At 36.7% G+C, this 26,487-nt stretch overlaps 2 protein-coding genes and 1 long non-coding RNA gene across 4 annotated transcripts; all 3 read right to left on the bottom strand.

The window, feature by feature from the left end:
* Nucleotides 1–965: 965 nt before the first annotated feature.
* Nucleotides 966–8,569, bottom strand: LOC103716065 (probable low-specificity L-threonine aldolase 1). The gene is made up of 10 exons (XM_039116588.1): nucleotides 8,063–8,569; nucleotides 6,837–7,357; nucleotides 6,077–6,188; nucleotides 5,455–5,505; nucleotides 5,156–5,227; nucleotides 4,949–5,081; nucleotides 4,671–4,729; nucleotides 4,445–4,545; nucleotides 1,345–1,411; nucleotides 966–1,256 (listed from the first exon to the last, which is right to left on the bottom strand). Exons 2-10 carry the CDS (start codon nucleotides 7,277–7,279, stop codon nucleotides 1,215–1,217), a joined length of 1,080 nt encoding a protein of 359 aa, XP_038972516.1. The 5' UTR covers nucleotides 7,280–7,357; nucleotides 8,063–8,569; the 3' UTR covers nucleotides 966–1,214.
* Nucleotides 8,570–11,962: 3,393 nt separating this feature from the next.
* LOC103716062 (putative E3 ubiquitin-protein ligase XBAT34) lies at nucleotides 11,963–26,150 on the bottom strand. Of its 2 annotated transcripts, none has more exons than XM_039116570.1 (10): nucleotides 25,608–26,150; nucleotides 25,395–25,509; nucleotides 22,802–22,882; nucleotides 22,608–22,696; nucleotides 22,395–22,486; nucleotides 22,130–22,211; nucleotides 17,568–17,771; nucleotides 16,756–16,858; nucleotides 13,531–13,616; nucleotides 11,963–13,127 (listed from the first exon to the last, which is right to left on the bottom strand). In XM_039116570.1, the coding sequence occupies exons 1-10, from the start codon at nucleotides 25,707–25,709 to the stop codon at nucleotides 12,294–12,296; spliced, it is 1,788 nt and encodes a 595-aa protein (XP_038972498.1). In that variant the 5' UTR covers nucleotides 25,710–26,150; the 3' UTR covers nucleotides 11,963–12,293. The 2 variants fall into 2 exon arrangements, with proteins under 2 accessions (XP_038972498.1, XP_008802134.4); XM_008803912.4 differs by having other exon boundaries at nucleotides 11,963–13,106.
* Nucleotides 18,180–20,389, bottom strand: LOC120104800. Its single transcript, XR_005507154.1, has 2 exons — nucleotides 19,433–20,389; nucleotides 18,180–19,348 (listed from the first exon to the last, which is right to left on the bottom strand). It is a non-coding gene; the product is annotated as an uncharacterized LOC120104800 (long non-coding RNA).
* Nucleotides 26,151–26,487: the final 337 nt, after the last annotated feature.

The raw sequence follows: 26,487 nt of genomic DNA, 5'->3' as shown, positions 1-26,487 counted from the left end.
AGTGGTGCCCATCAACTTTCTAAAGCAGGGACCCTATCATTGAGTTGAGTGCTTGCAATCCCAACCAAGGCAATAAGCCTAGCTTATTTGATCATACACCATAATTTGATCATGCTCTCTCTTTCTTTGACATCCTGGAGTATCTTGCATCAGTTTTCTTGCATTGAATGTTTGATATTGGCTCTCGATGTGTTTTACCACCAATAATGTTGGGGGAGATGATTTGGAGTTAGAGGGATCCTTTGATTATCAAGTATGATAATCACAACTAGTATAAAACTTTTTGCAAATATTGTAGGCCTTAGGTCACATTTTGTGGACTTCCATACCAGGAAGAAAATGATTATTCCACCATTGCAGTCACTACAGTTACAAGATCCTATGTATGAATATGTTATTGCAACATATTTTGGACAATCTTGATCAGCCTAAGAAGCTCATTTTTGCTACCAAGGTCTACTGCACTATGCCATATCAACTTCTTCAACCTCTAGTACATCTGCTCTTGCTAAAATGATACTTCTAAATCTAATTAAATAGTTGATTATGGAGCCTCTTCAAATGATTGTCGTACTGGCTATATAACTGTCGATGCCTCCATTCTGTCTCATTCATCACCACTTCAAAGCCCTTTTCAAATATCATCTGATGATGACTCTCCTTTACTGGTTACACCCTAGGGTATTCTTGCTCGCGGTATGACATCACTGGCTAACTTTCAGTATTTCATGTTTTACATGTTCCCAAACTTGCCAAGGATATTTTCACTGTTAACTTTCCAATCACCATTGAACTAACATTTAACTCTTCAACTTGTTCAGTGCTAGATTGTCACTCCATGCCATATTAGGTATCAAACAACAATCTAACATGCTTTATTCATTTACATTTCATTTAAATTCCAAATACTCATTAAGTGATAGCACAAACAAACTTCAGCATCACCCATCCTTACAACATACACATCCACTAACAGCAACTAGCATTAATATGGATATAACAACATAAGCAGGTCCATAAAGAAGATGAACATGTAGATTTAAACATAACCACGACCATCAAGCCATGTATAAATTATTCTAGGTCAGATGGGTATGTTGAATAATAAGCAAATCAAATGTTTGAGGAAGGGATCAATACAAATTTTTGCAACTTTCATCAAAGGCACTGGTGAAATCAGAAAGAAGAAAATTATTAAATTGATGGCTCCCGCCTCATTCTGCAGTACCATTAGTCACTATCTGTTGAACAACTTGCTGGGGAAAAAAAGTTTCAAATATCAATGTCATATAAGAAATCATCTGCTTGAAGTGTAAGAGAAGAATAGATCAGTCGTTGGTTTACCTTAATACATGTTAATGCATAGTATACATCATTCTCAGAAATTTGGTAATGGAGGACAAGCCTGACACTGAAACATGTGAAAAACAATGCAGTCACAATACCTCCAGTTCAAATGTAGTGCAGCATTTTTATCCTTATTAATAAAAAATATTAGTATTTAGAAACAAGTTTTGAGACTTAGGCAAGTAGACTGTCATCTAAAGAGAGATTGTTAAATTTTCATAATGACTATAATATCAATAAAGCAACAAGCAAAAGCGATGCTAATCAAATTTCCCACAACCAATGTACTTTGATGTTAGGAGGTAATCTCCTAACCTGATCTTCATCAACAGATCAAATATACACTAGCTATTTTGTTTTCATTAAACATACAGTTGTAGGAAAGAATGTGCAGCCAGGCTAACTAAAATTTGTGTAGGAGTCTAAATAAATAGAGCTCTGGGCATTATTGCTGCTCCCTATGAAGTAATACACCAAAGCTATAGCTATTAGTTCCTAGGTAACTGATCATTTTCAAAACTCCTATCCCCAGGGTAGAAAATCAAATACAGATACACAATGACATGGAAAATAAACCTACAACAATGTATCTCTAATCTCATGTTCAGAGTTCTTCACACAAAAAACTGCAAGGACTTGGTCATGCATCATAAAGATGTATTACCAAAGTAAAGGTCAGGTCTAGGAAAAAAAATCTCAAATGTGCCTAGTCCTATGAAAATAATCAAACACAGAACTAAAACTAGATTACTATTGTGACAATTATTTTTGAAGGATTTTCTAATCCAACAAAGTTTTTCATTTTTATTTTTCATTTTATAAATGCCACAAATTTGACATTGCAAATAGAAATTTCTGTCTAAACATTTATTTCTTCGCCAAGTTTTTGAAATAGTGGGGACAAACTATTTCAAGTTTTCAACTAAAAAACTCAAGAATTGTTAGAAAATTGTTTTAACATTTAAAAAGACACACAAGATAAAGTTCTTTTTGTTAGGTGTGGAATCCAATCATGAAGGTGATAAGCCTCTAAGTGATAACTGATGCTGGTAGTCACACTCTAGAATGGACAAATCCAAGTTAGATCAGATATGCATCAATTAAGCAATCACTCGCATGCATCGGCATGCAAAACCATGAATTCTTGAATCGAGACATAGATTTATTAAAGCATAAGAATATAACTCATCATGCAAAAGACAAAAAGATAAGTTACATGCAAAAGTTCATTCATAATCTATATATACGAAACAAAGTTCACAAAATTTAACTCATTTTATAATAGTATGGATGGCCGAGCTTTCCTTTATCTGATCTTTTTTTTCCTTTATAAAATTGTCCCATTATGTGATATGAGGCTTAGGAATATAAGTTCTAACAATCTTCTATACGAAGTTGGACCAGGCATATGTAATGCTAGGCAATTCCACTACCTGTTTCTTTGCTAAAACACTCCCTGTCTAATTTCGTTCCTCTCTTCTCCATTCTTTCCCCTTTTCTTCACCATTTTTTTTGCCATCACCTATTTCCCCCCTAGCTCGTGTCCCTCTTCCTCTGTTACCTTCCCTGGTTCGCTTGTCTCTTCTCTATTGACCCTATGTTGTTTCCCAACTAGTAATAGTAGTAGAGCACAGATTTTGCTCTCCTAAAATTTGGCTGGAGGACTTTTTTCTCCTTCATTTTACGTCTTTGTGTAGAAGGGGCCAACATAAATCAATGAATCCAAAAACAACCCTCCTAGTGCAAATAATCATGTCTTCTGCAGAAGATTAAATAAAAAAACAGAAATATTCTGTATAACTAACATCCTAATCCTAAGTTCCGTCATAAAAATCTAGATATATCATGATACATAGGACCAAGGTGTTAAATTCCATGGGACGGGGGTGTCCCGGTTTCTCCATAGAATGGGATGTCCTATTATCCTGCCCCACCCCAGTGGCAGTCCTAATCGAGAGTCCCATAGGTACCCTCCATTTCTTTCGTCTTCTTCTTTCCTTTCCTTTCATTTTATCTTTTCTTTTTTCTTTCTTTCTTTCTTTTGCTTCTTTCCTTTCTTCCTTCTTTTCTTCCTTCTTCCTTACTTTTCTTTCTTTCCTTTGTCTTCTTTCTTTTTCTTACCTCATCCTTTGCGTCTTTCTTTCCTTTTTCTTCTTTTTTCTCTTTCCTTCCTTCTTTTCTTCCCTTCATTCTTTTTCTTCTTAATTTCTTTGTTTCTTTCTTTTCACTTTTTCCTTTTTTTCATATTTCCTTCCTTTCTTTCTTTTCTTTTTTTCTTCTTTCTTTGCATGGATAGGTTCCAGAGTCCCGACCTAGACCCAGTCCCGTTTTCTCACAAGAATTGGACGCGATGGCCGGGATGCCCCCCATCCCTCGGGGACTTAAAGCCTTGCCTAGGACATATTGGTAGTGAGATCTCCACTGATACATTCCTAGGAGGAGAAAAGACACCAAGCATTTTGATTTTCTTTATTTCAAGTAATTTTTTCTTCACTTGCTCCATGCATTAGTTTCTTCATAATAACATAATTCACTAATTGTAAACCCAATATCCTTTAGTATTTGTGCTAATTCTTCTAATTTGTTACTCAACTACTTTATTTGTCCAGTAACCAGAAACACCAAGAATTTCGTATTGAGATCAGGATTTCCATATTATACCTTAGACTAAGCCTTAAACATTCAATCCATTGTGAACATTTTTCCCCTGTGATCCAAGACATAATTTTTAACAAATAAGCAGCAATTAAGGCAAGTCACAAGCTTAATTCTGTATAAACTATCCCTATACCTGATTTTTAGAAGATTCCCACGTCAGATACTTCTAGACACTTGGACACTTGACACTTGTGTCATGCATCAATGTTGGAGAATATCCTAAACTATACAAAATGAATATAATACAGACAACTTCCATTCTAATATAGGTGAATATCCACCCAAAAACAAAGAAATCATTAATATCCTAACTCTATTTTGACTAGAAGGAATATGCAAAACTTCCTTTTCGAAAAAGAAAATGCAGAAGTTCCAATTCTATGGCAGACAAGTAAGCAATAAAACAGAATAGCCTAGTGGACAGCTGCCTGGGTCAAACCTGGTTGAGCTTGCCGGCATTGCAAGTACGCCACGTTCTTCCAAGACTTGGCAGAGCCTTTTAGGTGACATGAGTGAACTATCTACAATGCTAAAAAAAATCTGTCCACAATAAAGAGGAAATGAAAGAGTTAAATACCCATGATTATTACGTAGGTCTCCCACAGGTAAAAACTGATGAGCATAGACTTCAAAAGCATATGTTATGACTGGTAGGTTATACTAACCATATTAGTCTCCACTGAGGTTGCATCAATACTCAATTCTTTGATTTGTTTCAGCCCATCTGAAAAAAATAAATATTGAGAACAGAGTAAATGCTTCTGAACAATTTAACAATATGGAACTCAATGCTAACTCGATTCTTGTGGAGATAGCTACTAAGCCCAGCCAAAGGAAGTACTTAGAATATATCATCAGAAGTCAGAAGGTAGGAATGCTTTCCAATAAATGACTAGACATAAAGTAAATTTAGTTGTAAGTTAAAAAGAGAAATATATAGGACCTGCAAAAATTTTGGCTTTTCTATGATCATCCTCAAGCTTCCGGATGTTTTCTTGCAGAGCAACATAAGCTGCTGCACAAAGGACTCCAACCTGTCTCATGCCACCACCTAAGGTTTTCCTAAGCCTTTTAGCCTGAGAGAAGTTAAATATCATAATTACAAGTAATGTGGATAAATATACTAGTAACTTCATATGTAGACCACTACCTTAGCAATAAAGGCTTTTGAGCCTACAATGACAGATCCAACTGGAGCACCCAACCCTTTTGACAAGCAGAGCTGAATAATCATTGGATAACAAATAAAAAACAATCAATCTTTATTTATTTATTTTTCCTTTTTTTAGAGACAGAGCCAGTATATTTCACGGCCAAATGCATAATAAGCAATGAAGAAGAAAAGAGAGTTCATTCTTGGGTTGATAAACAATAAAAACAAACATTCAGAATGGACAATTGAACAAACATGAATGAAAGATAAAAGGATGCGAACAAGCTAAATCATACCAAAGCTGAGTCAGCAGCTTGTAGAAGCCTATGAACAGGAACCTTCAGTGCCTGGCATATTGATTGGATACATTCAGATACACATTGCATGAGAGCATATAAACTTAAATATGCAAATTCATGCTATAAATAAGTTCATATTCTTGTTTCTCGAATGCAGTAATGCCAAATAATATGTACAGATGAACACAAATCAAAGTGATTATTTTTTTTTGTGCGTGTGTGGGGTTGGGGGGTCGTAAATTAAAGTGATGTTGACCATGTACATACATGTATGGTTAAGATAGAAGCAATATAGATAACACTAACCTATAAGACATTAACTAGTCAAGTTAAAATCATATTACCATTATCACCAGTTGGTTCATTTCTACAACGAACAAAAATTTACTATTTTCGAACCAAGGACTTTTTTCTTTGGGAAGTTCTACCCAGAGAAATTTATACAGAATTTATTGAAAACTGTTCAATCAACATAAGCTCCAAAAGACAGTTTCTTTAAGCCTTTAACTATAACTATTCATTAAATTAAAAAATGACAAGTCAAAATTCAACACATACACAAATATATGAATTACATTAAAGGTAAATAAACCAGCAACGAGATCTTACTGATACTTACTACAGAAGCATTGAAGATGCGTGCTCCATCAATATGAAGCTTCAGGCCATGCTTTTTAGCTATCTTTCCTACCATGTCTGTATATTCTGCAGAAAGGCATCTCCCCCCAGAACTGCCACAACAGCCAAGAAAGCTATCAAACAAGGCAATGTGAACTTGTGAAGAAATTATGCATTCCATGACTTTAGTATTACAATGACCACAAGAAATCCTGCTATGCATTTTTCACAAAGCCTAGAATTTAGAACTATAACATGAAGTTAGAGGAAATGGTTGGCATTTCAAGAATACAGCCCATAAAAATTTCTGAAAAGAAAAGAATCATCTTCCATATTCCCATGCATAATTGTTATTCTTCTTACGTTAATCATCGGCCATAGGTTAAAACTGAAAGAAAGAGTCTAATTGGATGATGACAAAATAGTGATGATGTCAGTATGAGACCAAACAGATGCATGATTGTTTTTTCAAACTTTTCCTATAACAAAAAGCTACCTGCAAAACCTTGGAATAACAATGTTACAAAAACTAACAAATTTGTAATATCAGATGTCCTATATTAAATATTTTCCAGAATATCCATGAACATAATCTTTCCTTTGTCTACAGAATGTGAAAGATAGCCTAATGGAAGATCGCTTGAAATCATATAAAACCTAAAAAATTAGGAACATGATTTTTATGTAGGTGAATCATAAAACGCAGTTACTAAGATGGTTGTATTAATTTTAAAAAAGACCAGAGAAAGAGAGAGACTCACTTAGCATGTGTGTTCTCCAAGCAAATTAACCTTGTAGTTGGGAAAAAGAGCTCTCCATCAGGAGATCTAATAGCTGCTTCGATCTTATCAATGTCCATGGTGCCATCAGGATTGTTCTTCACGGTCTTTGGGTGCACGCCTCCAATGGTCGAGATGCCTCCATTTTCTAAAACATGTATGTGAGAAGTGTCCCCAATGATGACCTCGCTGCCCCTTACATCGCAATGGACAAGCACAGATATGAGGTTTCCCATGGTGCCTGAAGGCACAAAGAGTGCAGCTTCCTTGCCTGTAATCTTTGCCATCTCGGATTCAAGGTGGTAGGCAGTGGGGTCTGACCCCAAGACGTCGTCATCAACCTCAGCTCTTGCCATGGCAGCCCGCATTGCCTCGGTGGGCTTCGTGACAGTGTCCGATCGGAGATCCACTGTTCTTCTCACCATTCTCAGATGTTGTTTAGATACTACCAGCCCTCACTCCTTTCCTCAAAAGGTATCAGAATTAAGTTGTAACTTCTTAACCTTGTAGTCCAAGACACATACATAACAACAAGAAGACAAATAAGAAGAATCTTGAGATGAAGACTGCATGCAATTTTGCATGCTGTTGTTCTTAGAAAATCAGATTATGGGTAATAATACATAAAGGGAAATTCAAAAATCCAAGAAATATTTTTTTCTTCTTTTTTGTATAAAATAGGGGTACGAGGTTGAGATATGCAAACATATAAAGAAACAATACAAGAAAAGTAGAAAATTAACAAACTTACGTTGTTCTTTTTTCAACAAATTATCGAAGATCTTCGTCAACTTGGTAAAGAAATTCAATAAGAAATTTGGCATCTATTAAGATGCTGGTAATTTGACATCTATTAAGAATGTAAAGAAACTACAAAATTTTGATTATCAAGAAACGTCGTAATTAAAAGAAAATGAGAAACTAGCAAAGTTCCTAAGGACTCCTAGCAGATAATTTAACAATAAAATATAAAGAAACGTAGCGAATAATAACAATAAAAAAGAAACCAGCAACTAGCATCAAGCCGCATCAACCGTCCCTGACGAGGACCAAATTAGAAAAGATGCAATCTTTTTTTTTGTTTGTTTCTTTGACCCAAACAACTACGTTTTTCTGTAACAACGATAGCTCTACTTCTTGTAAAGAAGATTAGATAATAAAAGAATAATCTTGTTTCTTTGAGGGGAAACAAAATATAACAACCTCACCTTCGTTCGTTCGCTCGCAAACCCAACCTCGTAATTGAAAAGATGAAATCTTTCCCCTTGTACTCGACGTCCAAGAAACCAAACACAGGCTAATGCCAAGAACCCTACTCCCAAAAGTCCCACCTTTGGCTCAAATTCGAGACCAAACACGAGAATGGGAAACAGAGAGTAGGCCAGAGTCCTCACAGAATCCACTCAACGCATCGACAATGTTCTATTTATAGCCCTAAAGAAACCCAGGTTCCACCCCAGGAATCCCAGCACCGTACCTTAGCCCTATTTTCCCCGCCTCTGCTATCCTCTCTCGTTGTCTCTTCACCTCTTGATTAATACCATGGAAACGTCTCTCTGAGACCGAGACTGGGACTGGGTTTCTCAGCCCATCGGATGTTTCTCTCGGTCTCAGACACGCGGAGAAGACAAGGAACGACAGGCGTCGGTATCTGCGGGAAGAACATCGTCACGTAGAGAAGGAACGGAGGCAAAACCATACATTCGGCTCCGCGCATGCTGAATGCACGCAGCGGGGAACGGCACGTCGGGCAGTCGGGTTTTGACCTGGTTCCGACCGGTTAGGCCGGGTTTGAATTCAACCTTTCATCACCGTTACCTGATTTTGATCCCACTTAACTTGTGGTCGTTCTAAATATTCCACTTTTCTCTATGATTAGTAAATAAATATGTATATAAGTAAATATATATAACTCAAAATTTCATTCAAAAAAACTAGCCATGATTAGCTCAGGGGCTTGTATTGCAGTGTTCACTAATCTGTATAGATGACGGACCGGATACACTCTGATATCATTTATCACGATCCAAAATTTCACTAAAAAAGATTAGCCAGAAGGTATTATTCAAGTTTTTTAATCCTATATAAGTATCCAAAATTTTTTTAATGTGATGTAGAACTAAACATACGCTCATGCAGATTCTCACAAATTATTTTTATAATACCTAAGGGTTAAAACCAGAACTTACCTTTCACATACACAATGAGCATGATTGAAAGGACCTTCTATTTGTAGCAAAAAAAAAAAAAAGGGCCTCGTACAGTGGCAACGCATATATGTCATAATTGAGAATTTAGATCTCTAGTTTGATGGTGAAGTGATGAGGATCCTGTCTCTTTATTGGCTTGTTGGGTAATTGGATCAATTGAGGTTGGCCCTTTAAAAGTTAAAGCCAATTTTGGATATTGATTTATTGTAGATTGTAGAACATGGTGGCCTGTAGATCAAATCTAATAGTCCATCAAAAATCATGTCCATGTCTTCTTATTCAAGCTTATCGATTTATTATAAATTGCGGAACATAATGGCCCATGGATTCTTATTCAAGATTATATATTAATCAAGCTAGGAGCAATTCACAAAAAGTTGTTGGATTCCCATCATAGAGGTCGTTGGTCTACTCCATGTTTTGCATGAACCTTGGGCTAGTGATACCAAAGAGTATAAGCTTTTGGTGCCTCATATTCCTTATAGAATCTTTTGATTTCTTATGTTTGATTGAGTCTCTTTTATTTTTCTAAATATTAATATCAATGCAAAAAATTATTTTTTTTCATAAATCTGTCTGTATATATGTGATGCATAGATTTTTTTTTTTATAGGATCTGAGATGCATAATTTTTTTTTACAGCTCTGCCTAGTAAATTTATCTATTTCCTAAGATATTTGATTAGAATTCTTTGAGTTCAAATTCCTTGGAGTTGTGCCCGTGCTTTGGATGTTGGATTCATCCTTGTTTTCTTTTAAAATGGGGAGCCGTATATATGCAAGCTAGCTATATAATCCTCGAGAGTAATAAGCCACCAGACTAGTGCCTTAATTCAATCTACGCATATGTCATGTCTCTGTAAGATATATAAAGCAATCAAAATATTATTTCCTTACCCAATATGAAATGGTTTTTCTTCCATTTCTTTTTTTGTTGAGATTTTTTTTTCCTTCTTCTTTAACAATAGAATAGCAAGAAACCTACATATCTAAGGGGGGAATATTAAATGGAAGAAATATTTAGAAAAAATTATAGCTTCCATTTGCAGTAACAGAATAGATGGTGGAATCTACAATACAAGTCCATCGAGAAGTTAAGGAACTAAAAAAGATTAAAAACATTTTTTTTCTCTTTTCTAGGTCAACAATAAAACCTTTATCTTTGACGAGCTGATGATGATTTTGCATCACGAAATGGTGATTTGTTTAGCTGCTTTATTTATTTGAATACAACTACTATATGAATCACTATATTTGCTTATATTCTTAATTTATGAGAGCCAAGAATATATAAAAAATCCTCTTGGTATATATCAAGGATGTTTTTGGTATAATATAACTAGTGATCTTAGATTTCTATGGTATACCAAATAGGTTATTTGTGAATGCTTAGGAATTTTTAATTACTGGCCTATCATAAAAATCATCAGTGATCTTATATCACCACAATGATCCCATTTGGATTGCCAAATGCCCCCTAAGGATATTAGACAAATTGAACAAGCTTGACCCGGGCTGAACTCAGCTTGAGAAAAGCTTTAATCAAGCTCAATTTGGAGCTAAAAAAAATAATCTTGACCTAGAAAACAAGCTCATTATTAATTTCAAGTTGAGCCAAAAAGCTTGACCATGCTTAGATATTCCCAAGTTAGGCAAGAGTCATGGGGATTCAATTCTGGTTGGAGTGGCCCCTTGAGGGATGGGTTAGATTAAGATAGAAAGGTAGAGATTGGCCTATCCTAATCCCCAAAATCTTTTTATTCTTTGGATCAATTAAAAGTTAATTTATGCCTATATCAGACTTCCAACTAAGCTTTATGAAATCAGGAGTTGGTTTAATTTGAAGGTGATTTCAGCTCGACTTAAATATGGGTGAAAATGTTAAGCTAATTCTCTAATTGAAAAAGAGAAGGCCATTAACTGTCACAACTATACCATCAATTATCAGAACCATCTGACTATTTAAATTTCTGGATGATGCCATTTTTATACATAAAATATTAAGTAAAAGAACAAAAGGCTTGTTTCTTTCAAAATAGCACAATGCAGGCCATGAGTCGACCCGTTTGCTTCTTCTGAATGTGAGCTCTAGCCAGTTCGAACTCCACCGGGCTAAACCGACTTCGGATCGGCCTTTAGGCTTGGCCCAAAAGAGTTTAAACTGAGCTTGGGCAAAAATATAGAGCCCATTTAGTTTTTGGGTCGAGCATTTTTTTTTATTATTCAAGTTATAGTGATAGATACTCTCTTAAATTGACTGCTTGTGATTCTATTATTCTTTGTTGTAAAGAGAGATGGATGGTAATGTTCACATTTAGTAGAGAAATTGCAAATTGTTGTTTATCTAAGACGAGGGGCAGACCCCTAAATCACAAAGATTTGAACACACCCAAGAATAATTTAGTAATAAGTAACGAGTGAACAATTGCAAATGCTTAGAGGTCAATGCATTTTAACTCTGCATTTACCACAAAAAGAATATATAAAATAAAATAAAACAAAACGGAACAAAGTGCGTGCGATGTAAATTATGTAGGTAATTATTTGATTGACAGCATGTTACATGGGGCAGAATCGAGCATCAAAGAAGCTATTATCTACTTTTGCAGTTGGCTACCCGGCTAAACAAGATTGCTTTGCAACTAAACTGGGATAATACAAGCATGTCTTACATAAAAAAAAAAAGGAAATTCTTATTCACTGATAGAAATTCTTGGATCAGACAACTAGAATAAAAAATATTTGCTGAACAGGAAGTAATAATAAAACTATAGAGATGACCTACAAAATTAAAGATGCATTCTAGGTCTAATATTGCACAAAACTTCTCACCTTTTGGCTCCAGAATGTAGCACACCGATTTCCAATACATCTCATCTATCACTTTAGAGCAAAGGTGGGGCAGACATGCAATACAAATTGATTTTTTGGAACAATAAGACAGAATGTTTTCCACAATAACAGCATTACAGATTCTACATACAACATTGCCCTACTTTGGATACCTGAATGTGGGAAATAAACACAATCCTCTTGCCGATAGCATCCATAGTATATACAAATTATATTACTGTATTTTGACCTTCACTGGAATTCCAGAGCAACCCGTAGGCGTCATTGACTTAATTGTAGGGTCAAAATATTTTGTACATCATGATAAAATATCCAAGATCTGTCATCCTCATGATGTAGCTAACTATATACAGACTGTTCGGATCCAGATTGACCACTCAAACAGCATAGAGCTTTATGACCTGATCTACATTGGCACGGCAAACAGGGCAACCCCAATTCTTCGCTTTGATCTCCTTCAAGCAAGGCATACATCCAATCATGTGACCACATGGAATGCATGCCCCGTCCACTGGGGCATCCAAACAGATAACACAAGACCCAGAAGTACTACTACTGCCTTCTTTAACTTCATCATTCCCAGGTTTGGAAAATCTTGGAGTACTAGCAGTATCTTCTTTAACTTCATTAGTCACAGGTTTTATCTCGATAGCAGGCATGCTTATATCAACAGGACTGGAATCTATTGATGGATAGTGAATTGGTCCATCATAAAATGTCTCATCAGTGACTGGTGGAGCAGAAGGAACCAAAACTGTGGGATGTGCATCCTGAGATGGAATATCGAATGGCGTGTCAGATTGACTCGTGGCTGGCTGCGATGCACTATTATTTGGCCCAACTTCAGGAGCAGCCCATCCATTGTATACACTGGTATTTGACTCGTTCAGATGTGCTTGGGCATTCAATGTTGATGGTGGAGCAGTATCTGGTGGTCCCCAGCCATTATTAGTAGAATTACTAGATGAGCTGCCCCAGCCATTAGTATTGCTGGTGCGGGTGACTGGTTGGACATTAGGCACTCCCTCTACTATAGCTGACTGAATGGAGGCGTTAATGGCCATGGCTAATTCTGTGTCTTCCTGGTTGGATGTATGTGTGACAGTTGATGTTGCTGATGCATATGAGTTGATTTGTGAAGGGGGAGGCACGGGTCCACCTGCTGGTGTTACTGGAATGTTATTAATCACCTGCAAGAGGGAGAAATTTTGTTGAACACCAAAGTTAGTTGTGGATAGCAATGCTACTAAAATGTAACAGAATAAGAATAAACCTCTTTAAGACCTTATCATGGAAGCAATAGATCAGCATTGAGTAAAGAAACTTCAAAACAACCCCTACTAACCCTATTTGCAGCATATTTTCTGGATCTAAGGATGAAATTTCAAGATTAAATTCTTAGTCCCCATCTATTCTCTCTATTCTTGCAAGCTTAGTTCCTTGCATGATGGATTTACACTATGTGCCACACTTTAAATGGAGATAAAGCATACAGTAATATTAGTTCTTGGTTTATACAGGAATTACTCTCCTGAAATTCCTATGAGATTCTTACACTAACATTCACTTGCATGCTCTGCAGTACAGCAATCATTAAATGTACTCACTAATTACCTGGGGAATTCCTCGGCATGCATTATAGAACCACTGCAGTTGTTGCTTGTCACCTTCATTTGCTGATAAAAACTTGTATCTCGTTCCTGCGAAGATGGACCAAATTAAGGTTGAGTACTAGCAGAAGAGATGAAAGGTCACTAAAATGCAGAAAACTTTAACCAGAATAATATACATTTCAGAATTAAAGTTAAATACCAGTAAAATAAAGGTCCTCTTGGCTATTTATCGTCTTATTCAGATGTTAAAATGGTATTATCAAAGAAATCACAACTAATGACTGTTAGTAAATACGCTTATATTTGCAAAGGAAGGGTTTAGCCAACCTCAAGTTTAATAGTCCGGTGTTTCTGCAAAGATGGAAGTTTATGAAATAAAAAAAAAAACTCTAAAATAAGTTGCATATGCAATGAGAGCAAGATAAGTGCTGACTCTTTAAAAGTGACATTTTGAATTTGACATAATTGAAACCAGCAGGTAAGCACTAAATAGGACATGCCGTCATAAGGACAATTGGGATACCTAGTGTTACACTACATCCGAGTCAAGAAGACTAAAAATATATACCATGCTAGTTAGGGACGGAACGTTTTGAACAATTACAATTTGTTGCAACAGAATGCTTGCTAACTAACAGGCTCACTGTCCGGAAGGGTACAATAAGCAGGACTAGACTCTTTATTCAACTTCACAAATACGTCCAACTACCTTCTCTAAGATTTATTAATAAATTCATTTTACAGCTTACCATCAAGAACTTGATGAAAACCCTATTACAACTACCTGCACAATAAGTGCTTCTATATCAAAAGATTTCCATCATTGGTGACATAAATGAATGCAAAAACCACTTTAGTACAAAATGTGCTGCACAAAACAGAGAGGGATAAGTTGTGGCCCTGAATAAGTAGAAAGATCGCCAAGATAGGAAGAAGGGAATGGACAGAGGTGTTCTTTCCCCCCATTTTTCCGGGGTGTAAGTGTCTGAGTGCAGGAATGTGTGCGTATGCATGTACGCACATGCACACATGTTCATCTCGCATGCAACTAAAGAGGCAGCATAATTTGCAAGCGCCACTTTAAGTACTTGAGAGACCAGTATCAGCAGCCAGGAGAGTAGAAGGATCAATGAAAACAAGAAAGGGGAAGAGTGTGTCTCATGCAAATAGTGTTTATTTTTTTAAAAAAAAAGTGGTTTCACAAACATGAAATCATGAATTGACGCATACTAGACAAACTTTTCAACATTGATGATAAGATCTCTGAAATCAAACTAGAATGCACTTGATAATTAATGCAGCAGCAAGATATCAGAGTAATTAAGTGGCCCTCTCAAAAAATTACGCAGTATCTACATAAAAGATACTAAAAAAAAAAACTTGAACTCCACTTAATGGGCAGTCACAATTTCTACTTTATGCAATGAGACAAAAAAGTATAATGCATAAAGACTTCAAGAGTGATGAAACCATAACTAGGAACATTGTGGCATTCGAATCAAAACCGCCCTTGTAGTGAGTGTTAGAGCCTTAGAGGTATTTGATATCAGTCAAAGAAGATGTAGAAGTGTCAGCACACAGGTGTGGGAGAATGATGAAGGTACAAGTGTGTGAGAAACCTCAACTAGCAGGTTTTGGCGATAAAGATCGATAAACCTAACGTTGTTCTCTTGAAGTGACATAAGAGGACCTAACATTTTAAATGTGTTGTACCCAACCTTCCATTACTCTAAGCAATCCTATAATCATATAGATTTTTCATCAGAAACTATATAACAGATGGTCTGATATCATTTCTCTGCTTACACATAAATATATGATCAGCACAAAGAAACAAAATATGATCTTATGCAGCCTTCAGGTTCAAAAAATATAAAACATATTATGGGAATAAAAAAGGAAAGCAAGTTTATGATCTTCTCTTACTACATTTTTCGTATTCATACAATGCAAAAAGGTGACCAAACATAATATCCACACCAGATTAATCATAATACCAAAACAAAAAAGGAATACGATATATAATACCATTTGAAGACCATGGATAGAGGTGCTAGCCATGTCGACCAGGACAAGCTGGCATATGCCATGGCAACACTGGCCCACGCTGACTGCCTCATGCATGCCAGGTGTGTGATGGCCTGTGCCACTGCACATACCACGCCGATTTGTGTCTGACAAAGGCCTATGCTGCAGCTTTAAAGTTTTTGTTAAAGACCAATTATTGTTACAGGCATTACATTCTAGTTGAGCAACCTAGAGTTAAGCATCGAGTATGTAAAGCATGTAATTCTATTAATTCAAGCTTTTGTTGAGCCTAGAAAAGAGCCAAAGTCAAAAAATAATAACCAAAATGAAGCAAGCATAGAAAAAAAAAGGGTTTGTTCTAGTTTATCTACTAGAAGCAATATATCACATGATACCTATAACTTACAGGATGACAGCTAAATTAGATATATCTGTCTCAAAAGCCACCCGGGGAAAACCTCTAATCAAGTGTTCAACAATGGATAATGTTTTCAAGTTATCATACATCACCAGGCTGACAAAATGCTTAAATGGTCCTCAGCTCTGGCCCCTGTTAATGCCTAGGTAGCCAGGCAAGCATCGCCAGTTTAAAAATCATTAAAAAAAATATTAGAAGTAATACCATACCCTGTATAACCAAATTATCTCAAGATAACTAGTTCATAGAAAACACATGAAAAAAACTTCATATTCATAAATGATAGGTTGTTTACTACTAAAGCGATTCATAATATGATCTAGCATCGATTGATATCTTCGAGAACATGTTATAAACACCAAAATAGTTAAAAAGGGGCAGATTGATGGAAGGCTGTCCTGGGATGGATGAGGGAACGCCAAATATGAATGGCAAGGATCTAGAAAAGTAGCTTTTAAAGTACTGGAAAATACACAACTCAACTTACTAGATAGTAAATAAAATTTATAACATATATGATGAAAGATAGCTGGAATTTAAAGTGATTAGTATTATATCATAAATAGGTACCCCTTGTAAAGAAGCAGCCTGTAGGAGGTGAAGTGGCTGTCCAGATGCCAACCTAGGTGCCCAGACTGCCACATCACCTAGCAGCCTAGAAAGCACCAGGCATCTAGGCAATGGGGTTGCCCAAGTGACTAGGCTGCAGCCTATGACAACCTTGGTACATCATTTAACAAACTTTAAGGAAAAAAAAAAAGCTTTAATGCAGAAACATACTTGTGGCCTTGTCCATAATAACCAAAGCTGGATCTGGCTGGTTGAACTTTGGTTCCTCAATATGAGCTTTCCAAAGTGAAATAATGATGCGAGGCTTCGCAACCTGTTTGTCAGTAAAAACTGCTTAGCAAATTGAACAATAAAAATTTAAGTCATCGCATATCCTGTCCTAGATGTAGAAAAACAATTAGTATGAACAAACAAAAGAAAATAGTCATTTGTGGAAAAAGAGATGCACATGAACTCATGCAAAGTAAACTACAAGTGAAAGTTTTTGTGATCTATAATTGGACTCGTATCACGCAAAATTGAGTTATATAACAATTTATGAACAGTTGCTCTGGAGGCATCCACTCTGTTCTTAGTCATCCTATGTCAGCATCTTCTCATGATTGAACCACAAACAGTTAGTAATACTAAAGAATTACACATTTTTTTGGGAAAAAAATGCAGCCTAACCCACAAGCTTACTGAGAGACCAGTGCAGAAAAGGTTTTGAGAAAAATCCTGAACTCAGACAATTAGCTAATGCTAATAAACCAACGATGACAGGGCAACTCATAATGACATAGTTTAGTGCCAATTTCATTATACATATCTTAGTTCAGCAGACAAACAACACTTAAGATTTGGAAAAGACAATTTTGTTACATAGTGCTTAGACATTTTGCCTTATGGCAACCCTGCTCTCCAACAGATTGCAGATAAGTGGCAAATAACATACACTATGTATTCTTTAAAGGAAAAGTTAATATTAGCACCATGTGATGGCCTATTTTCAAGATTCCTTCTAGGAATACCTAAAGCTTTACCTGATGATAGAAAGTAGAATGAACTCTTAATTCTCTTCTGTCATTTTCTGCAACCCTAGGTAGCTGTAGTCTTTTGTCTAAGGTCCTGCACTTGCTTTGAAATCTCCCTGGGATCTTGTTATTGCAGTTGCTCCCTAGGTGCTTTCTTACTCGAACTCTTTTTGGAAGCCTTGCTCCCCTCCAGTCCGACAGCTGAATCCGCTCCTGCACATGTACTCAATTTAGGTAACTAAGCTACAAACAGGTGAAAGGGTGTCAAATTTAGGTCCCAAACTGTCAGAAAATTGGCTGCCAGTGGTAACATAATGTTCAATAAGAGGGAACTAGCTAGTGAACAATTTGTGACAGGCCCCAACCAGCACAAGATGGAGATCCAAACCCATGCTATCCTTAAGCATTCTCATATCTTTCTTGCCAAATGCATAAAAATCAACAGAATGCCTCACATAGTAGCAGAATTAAATATCATGAATCTCAATTTTATGCTGACATTAATAATGATGGCTAAAGCAAGATCTTCTTGCATTGCATAAAGGCTGAGAAGAACTGTTGCCTTGCAGACTGATAAAGACGAATGTATCGGAGGAAGGCCTTCCATTTTTACAAAGTTGAAGAATTTCATTTTGGCCAGACACTGGATGACCAATGAAGGTCTCAAGATGCATTCGCATGCCAATCAGCTGTTCTATTTCAAGCCCCATTCAGCAAATATTTTTAAGTACATCATCAGTAGAAGCCTTTTCCTTTGTTAAAGTAATCTCAGAAGATAGGGCAAATGGATGATGCTAAGGAAAAGCTTACAAAAGCACTCAAAAGGTTTAGATTTGCAATAATGAGGCTGCATTTCTGGTCCACTAAACCTCTAAATTCTGTTTGCATGCCCAAACAGATACTCTTGGGCTTGCCATCCTCTAAAAGAGACCATTAGGCTTATACGAGGATATGTAATTAAGTAATTCATTGAAGACTAATGCACTGGTTAAACCACCGCAAGGGCATAGTACGTTTAAAATAAAGGAGCAAAACAGACATATTTAAAGAAGAGAAATTCATTATGCATGCAATCATCCTAGTATTTCTGCAGTTTGCATCAATGAAAATTCTCATTAATATTTGATGTTATTGCACTGCAGAAATGGTGCTCGCTACTCAAAAAGACATTTTTCGGCAACATCTGACATAGAGGGATACTGCCATTGACAATAATGCAAAGTATATCGCAGCTCACATTACAGGTGATTATGTAAAATGCATGGCAACTGATTTGGTTGGCCATTTGAAAAGTAGGAAAAATTTTGAGATGTAGTTACTCAACTAATTAAGAGTGGTCTGGTAGATAATTCAAAAGCTAAATCACCATGCCAACCCCACCCCTGCAGGCATGCCCGAAAAAAGCAACTTTAGGAAGTGCTCAACAAACCACACACAACAGCAATCCACCTTGAAGAGACACGTGATGCATGAGAGGTTGAAAAGGCCTAACCATTGTATGGGAACTTCTAGTGTGCCTGTCTGAAGCATGCTAACCAAGAACTCCAACCATGATGAGGAAGCTACAGCAGCATGGCGATATAAAAATAAATCTCTCTCTACTATTTAAATGGGAAAAGCCTTTTTTGGCTGGACTCTCCCTGTGCAGCAGGACTCTAGCTTTGTAGCTGGACATTTTTTGGTTGAGAGAGCATGCTCATGCCTTTATTAGATTCCCAATGCCATGAGAAGAGAGAGGAAAAGGAGAGAGGGAAAAACCTCCACAATTTGGAGACCTGATACTTCCATTCCTGTAAAGCAAAACATTGGAGACCTAGTGTTTCTCTCAGCTTGAAACAAAGTGGGGCCCTTATGTCTACAAGATCAGAGCAAACCTTTGATTCCTTTCTTACTGTTGCATATCATAGCCATGGCTGTCAATGCCCTGCATGTGCATTGCAGGGAGTACTAGTAAATAATATAAAGCAAAAAGGGGGAGAAGCAACCTAGCTCACAAGATCTTCATAGCAGCATGCTGAAGTGCCTATTGAAAACTTTCTCAGGAAAGATATTCATCTAGTTTGTTATCCAGGTTCCTATTATTTTACAATCTTGATACATGACAAGCTACTGCCAATGGGACCCATAAAGAGGATCCTAAAACCTTTGGATATGTCTCATTTGTACATCCGAAATGCTTGCATCCGCAAAGGTTAATTTACCTATCAGTATAAGTGTAAATTTGATGTATGCGAAGCATATGTTGATCTCTGCTTCCAGATTCAATATAGAAGATAGGAATTCAATTAAGCAAAAAATAGAATGGCAATCCAAGTTACCTTCAAGATGTTGATATTAAAAAAAAGAAAAGAATATCCAAATGAGATTCCAACAATCGCATCTCCCCAAGAGATGAGTTTGCACATATCCTTTGTCAGCAAGTCCAACAAACTATTTGCATTTCAAGCACACTGCTGAAACTTTTCCCCTATTCAAGAAGCAATATCCTAGATCTCCTTCCTCCTCATCGCACTTCCAATCCACATTTTCATTTCCTGATAAAGTTTGATCCCCGTTCCCCCATTAGCATGCACTAAGGAATTAAGTAGTCTTATGACATTCTTCGACATAGAATGTCCAGCTTATAGCAAACCTCATTGTGTTTTCATATTCCTGTATCAGATTCAAAATTCCCATCTAATCCTTTTTTTTTCATTTTAACATCATAGGGACTCCTCTCTCTCTCTCTCTCTCTGGTTTACAACTCCAATGTTTTGACAATTCCAATATTTAATTTCAACTAAGTTTTCAGATTAAGTTCTAAGTATTGATTAACACAGTCATGATTCATCTTAGTCAGTGACCAAGAACAAATGACACCTTGAAAAATGCTGCAATAAGTCATCATGAACCAACTTTCAGGTCCTATAAGAGGATGGTTACATGATTTGAAAAACGCTAAAAAAAGAGACAAAACAAGACAATGCTTTCCTACCCTTGTAAGAGACAAAGCAAGAAGCATAAGCAGAGGATCTATATCCTAAGCTTCATGGAAAGAATTTGTGTGAATAAAGCAGCATAATTTAGAGACTTCGCACACTCCAACTGTGCAAAATGCCTAAATTTAATGATAGAATTTTCTGCATTATCTAAACTTTGGGACTAATTTTGCAAAAACACCAAAAAAAATAACAAAAGAACAGCTGCTTCTTCTCTAACAAAGATTATCTTATCCTGCTTTTCTTTAATTCCTCTCTCTTTCCCTCTGTTTGTGGAAGAAATAGAAAATACATTAAAAATGTCGGGCAGAAAGGAACCACTTTTTCCATGACCAGAAAAATTTAAAATGATGTCCTCTTTTATGTCAATAAAGGTGTAAAATTTCCAGTTCTCCACATGTTTAACCAAAACCACAAAGAAAGAAATTTCTAGGGACTGATGCTGTTAAGCTATTGTCTCCTCATCATAGCGGCATCCATGCCAATGACATCTGTATTTAGCATTGACCTTTTTCATCTTCTCATGTACTTATAGTTGCTGGGTGTAAAAATGAGAAGATACCATTACTAGAATATCAGGTTGAAGAAATTGTGAATACATTAACTTTGATACGGCATCACGTACTAGAAATGCTTCAGCTATGATTTCACAATATTTTAGGTAAAGCATGGGTATAGCCGTATAGCTTTAGTTAAACATTAGAACTGATGGTGAGGAATCATTCTGATCATTTATTGGATCATACTGATAGATCATGCATGAACTATAAGTTAAAATTTGTTTAGGCATAAACCCCGTTATATGCATGTTCTTTTGCACATATTGCAGTAGGAAGATCCTTCTCTAATAATAAAACAAAACCAAAACAAGTTCTAGTTCAATCAAACATGTTTTAGGGACAATATTTTAAATCCCGGTGGGACGGCGGGGCATCCATCCCACCGTCTTTTGTGTCGAGATGGGATGATTGAAGAAATGGACCTGGATGGAACAGAATATCCACAGCCCTAAATGTTGGTACGTGGGGCATCTAGATCCACAGAAAAAACGGAATGGCTCCATTCCATAGTATTTAAAATCCTACTTAAAAAAGCAAACAACTACCACCAAATTTTGGTAGGGGTACCCACTAAAACTTACAAACAAGGCTAGCAAGGTTCACCACAAAAATGAGTGAGAAACTACCCTTCTCTCTGACATTAAGTAATCCAAGGAACAAAATAATATACTTTTTATTCCATATTGAACAATAATATCAGGTACATACATTATAATTACAAAATGTAGGTTCTCATGGAGATATGCAGTTCAATAAGATAGATGGAAAGTTCTCATTTCGAAATTTATGTTCACAAAATAAGTTTCGACTAAGGATACATTTGCTTTCTTTTTTTTTCATGCACATCTTGGATCAAACCTAAAATTGTGAGGTATTATTTGCTAATTTTCAAGCAATGAGAAGCTACCCCTAGATAGTAAAATCATGTGTACTTTTAAATAGAAGGAAATTCATTGGACAAAGAAAGAAGAAAATTATTTATAGGATTAAATGATTGAAGAATAAATCATTAGCTGATGCTTCTTTACTATACCTGCCGCTCAGGATATATAGCTAACTCAAACTTCAGAGGCTTTGTTGGATTATGGGAATCACAAGGTAAAACCACAGCCCAACTGTAAAAAAATAGTACGATGATGATCAGAATGTATGTTGAACCTTTCAACAGGTACAAAAAATTCAAATACAATGTAATCTGTAACTTAAAATAGTCCAAAATCTACATAGCTGTCTACATAGGAAAAAAGATCACATTCAGAAAAGGAAACTTAAACTATGTAACTGAAACCTGTACAGACATTTTTCTTGACATCAATTTTGGAGCAAATGCTTCCAAAAAGCTCGGTCCGTAATGCTCTCGCAGCCAGCCAGAAAAAAGGCATATTTGACTCTGAACAATAGTTAATTAAAACACATTCTTACCATGTGCAATGTATAAACAACAAACAACAATGAATCATCTAATACACCTGGATTAAAATTCAAAAAGCTTCTGGTAGCATCAAGCATACCTCAATGGCACGGACAACATTGTAGTGCCCCTTTTCTCTAGCCAAATCAAGTGCACTGTGACAATCATCATTCATGATGAACGGATTTGCTGGAAAAAGTTCAGCAAGGATTCAGTATTCACGAAAGCCCAGCAGATAAGGCAAATTTGTAATAGAAAAAAAAAAAATCAAACATAATTTTTGACAAGATGTACCTCCATGAGAGAGAAGTAGATGAACGGTTTGCTCAAGGCCTTTTTTCGCAGCATGATGCAGTGGAGTTCCTGCATGACCACCTGCAGTGCAAAAAAGAAGCACAGAACTTTTACAGCCAAGCCCAATAATGATCAACTGTGAAATAACTAAATAATCATTCATAAATAAAAAGCTGTGCTGATATAGCACCACTATATACACTCTCAAAAAGTAAATGTATCAATCTCAGAACCTATCTGTTAGCAGGCAGGCGTAATGCCCTAACATCCAAAGTTCCTATAAAATATTCCACGAAGTAGATCTCTTAGCTTTCCTATAGAGTCAATAGACTGCATCTGTGGCATCAATGCTTTCATATAGTTAAAGCATAGACCCCATATAGAGTAAGCACCTAAGTATCTAAATAAACCTTACGCAAAGTTATATTGAACCCCCAGGTTCGGCATGGAACAAATAGGACAAAAGGAGAGAGATAAAGCATAGACAAAAAGAATCTAAAATAATTCCTTTCCAGCTATGTTTATTTCCATCACGGCCAACCAAGGCCTTTCCACTCAAACAACAACCAGCTGTGCATTTTTTCTGAATTCATCTAAAGCACTTTGCATATTTCATCCCCTATATTTCTTAACTTTCCTGATATTAAACACAGTCCCAAAATTCATAAGATATTAAGCTTTAACTAGACAACTAAACTCCAACCAAAACACCTTAGGTATTCCACACTACACTCCAACATCCTCCTTTAAGTCAGATGACCAATTCCACCATGCACTAATACTGAGAGTGCTATTTTTGTCGCATAATACTGCACCAGCGATTGTTTCATGAACGAATCTGTGCCATCCATGCTTCCAAAATTTCAGAACTTCTTTGATGAGCTGTACACCATCACAATAAATGAACATTGTGTAATCAAAATTTTGACTTGATCTAGTGTCTTGTTCCCCAGCTCATCATGATCATGTACACTAAATCTTCGTGTTTTTCATGTTGAAACCACTTTGGATGCATGCATCTTGATTTGAAGAGCTTTTCAATCAAAACGCACCCACCTTCTGCAATAGGCTCCTTGATCTTATTGATCTAGCTGTTCTTCATTGTCTATATCACCCATTCCCAGTCTTAGTGCATGCATTATATATAGAATCAAATTAATCATCAACAAGAAAAGTGTGAGAATAAGATGCATTTTCTCATAATCATGAGATGGTTCACAGGAATAACTGCAGTGGTCACCATTCTCATGAGCCAATCTGGTTTCTCATTTTCCTCCCTAGATTTTGTCATTCATCTTCTCCAGATATTTGCAGTCTTTTTTGCTGTTTTCCCACTTGAGATCTTGTAGATGACCTCATCCAGCACTTGGTAGATTTAAAAGTAGGCTACTTTGTTCTTCTTCCAGTTTTATTACAGTGCCTACTATGCTCGAGAGAGCATTTAGCACTCCATCTCATTGACCATCTGGGCATGGACATTCTTCGAATGTCCATTAACTCCTTAGAGCCAAACAGGCATAACATCTTGATGCTTCAATGTGCAATCTTTTTTTCAGTTGAACCCAAGCAGTTGCCCCCAAGTCATCCAATCCATCATGTTGATCTGCCTTTTGATCTCCAGTTTGCACATTTGATGTCACTCAATTTATCAGGTGCTGCTCACTCAATCTATCATCATAGTTATGCTGGCTGGCCCCTAGAGTATGATATCAGTTGTTGAACCTGCAATTTAATTATGCATGGACAAAATAGGTGCCGAAGAGATAAAGTGCACACTTAAAAAAATCATTTGTTTTCCCTCTAGCAATGTTTGGTTCTATCAGTAAATATGTATATATAACAGTCACTCCTTAACACAGCAGGACAAGGCATTCCCACTCGAACTTGAACACTATCCAGCAAGCACCTTGTACTCATCTAGAACCCTTCACATATTAAATCCATATCTTTCTTTAACTTTCGTTAGTATTAACAAAATCCTAGGACTCATAAAACATTAAACTTTATCCCAACAACCAAACGACAACCCAAACACCATACGTAGATCTTGTTTCCAACTCATCTACTTGCATGTGCTACATTAGTTGAGCAATTCAAATGTTTTTCATTTTCCTCAAGCATTGAAAGTCATGCGGACATACTAGACACCAAGCACACTTACTAGAAAAATAGTTCCATTTCTCATTTTACAATCACTAGGTATGATGATAGAATACGAATCGCTTTCAATGTTGTAGTTGCAGAGCTAAACTAATGCAGCATGGCTTCCATCTCTAATTAACCATCAATGAGTTTACCAAAAGTTGTAAGAATCAAACAACATGTTAAACACCTCATATCGACGCCAGACCCCGACAAATGGGTCCAAGGTTAATCCATTCACAGACATTCAACAATTTTTCTATATAACAATAACCTACAGATCATGGTTCACAATCTTGGACCGTACCATCAGGTTGGGCACCAGTACGGGGTCCAGCACTTAAATTGCAATACCTTGCCACGGATCTTTCAGTAACCCAACTTGTTCAAGTAGTCAATTCATATACATGGCAATATAATCATAAACTGGGCAGGAGAAAAAGCTTCTTACCATGTCGGTAGGCATTCACATTCGCACCCATCTCAATCAGAGCTTTTGCAACATGCAAGAGATCAAGCCTCATGCATGCAAGGATCAACGGGGTCTTCCCTTTCTTGTCCATCCACTGCCAAAAAATGCCATCCATCCAATCCAGCATTATATCCACCCATAATTCCAAAAAATACTAAAGAATCCAACAATAGAAGACACGCAGAGGCTTACCTCCAATCCGGCACCTTGGTGGCGAAGAGCCCTGATCCCTTCAATGTTGCCGTGATTAACCTGCTGGTAGAGCAACTCATCCTTGGATTGCTGTGCCCCCATCAGTAGTCTACCTCCGAAACGCTAATTACGCCCCAAAACAAAAGAGAATCCCAGGAGTGGTCACTCCCAAGATTTCAAGCAGCAAAAGAACAGCACCAAAATCCCTAATTTGGATTGCGCCCAAAATTCTGCAGCTTGGACCGTCCGCTAGGGTTTATGTAAGGATTCAGAAGCCAAAAATTCCTCCAAAGTTCAAAAGATTCGAACTTTCCTCTCCGCTTCCAAGCGAGCGACATAGTCACAAAATTGGGACATCTTTCCGCCCTCCGCCAGCGATTCGGAAAGAACCCGAATCCGAAGATTCCGAAAAGCTTCGAAAGTTTTGAACTTTGTTGGAAACCAAACGGACTTTATATTTGAGCAGCGGAGGAAACTGGGGAGGAAAGAGCGGAGATTTTAACCCTTCAAGATAAAGAGCTGGGTCTCCTACCCGGAAGCGAGTTCAACGGTGCAATTAATCTACTCTACTTTTATGATTTTCTTTTGTTTTTCTCGCTGAGATTATTCAAAAAAATATTATTTATTTATTGTTGGTGGTACAGGTAACTGCCAACTACTTTACTATTCAGCGTAAACGGAACGCGTTTCTTGTGGTGTGTTATAGAGACTCGCCGCGTTGATTTAATGAGGCAGTTGGACTCGGGATTTAGGTAGGCCCGATCCATTAAAATTAAATTAGATTTTATTCTAAAGGTCAATATAAGAGTTTTTGGTTTCGGAGGGTCAGTGATTACGAAACTCCAAGCAAGCGAGTTTAGCCTCTCTCACAATTCATATT

This window comes from Phoenix dactylifera, chromosome 2, assembly GCF_009389715.1.
Source record: "Phoenix dactylifera cultivar Barhee BC4 chromosome 2, palm_55x_up_171113_PBpolish2nd_filt_p, whole genome shotgun sequence".
NCBI classification, from domain to species: domain Eukaryota; kingdom Viridiplantae; phylum Streptophyta; class Magnoliopsida; order Arecales; family Arecaceae; genus Phoenix; species Phoenix dactylifera.
Note: the sequence above shows the minus strand (reverse complement) of the source record. Positions and strands in the feature narration are given on the sequence as shown.

What these genes read in the sequence shown, in the direction of transcription:
- LOC103716065 (XM_039116588.1), bottom strand. Translation starts at nt 7,279, where the DNA reads ATGGTGAGAAGAACAGTGGATCTCCGATCGGACACTGTCACGAAGCCC. An exon ending in CAAAAGCCTTTATTGCTAAG is followed by an intron (nt 5,082 to 5,155) that starts GTAGTGGTCTAC and finishes AACTTCTCTCAG; the next exon opens with GCTAAAAGGCTTAGGAAAAC. An exon ending in ATGCATTAACATGTATTAAG is followed by an intron (nt 1,257 to 1,344) that starts GTAAACCAACGA and finishes TTTTTTCCCCAG; the next exon opens with CAAGTTGTTCAACAGATAGT.
- LOC103716062 (XM_039116570.1), bottom strand. Translation starts at nt 25,709, where the DNA reads ATGGGGGCACAGCAATCCAAGGATGAGTTGCTCTACCAGCAGGTTAAT. An exon ending in TCTACTTCTCTCTCATGGAG is followed by an intron (nt 22,697 to 22,801) that starts GTACATCTTGTC and finishes AACTTTTTCCAG; the next exon opens with CAAATCCGTTCATCATGAAT. An exon ending in ATGTTGTCCGTGCCATTGAG is followed by an intron (nt 22,487 to 22,607) that starts GTATGCTTGATG and finishes ACTATTGTTCAG; the next exon opens with AGTCAAATATGCCTTTTTTC.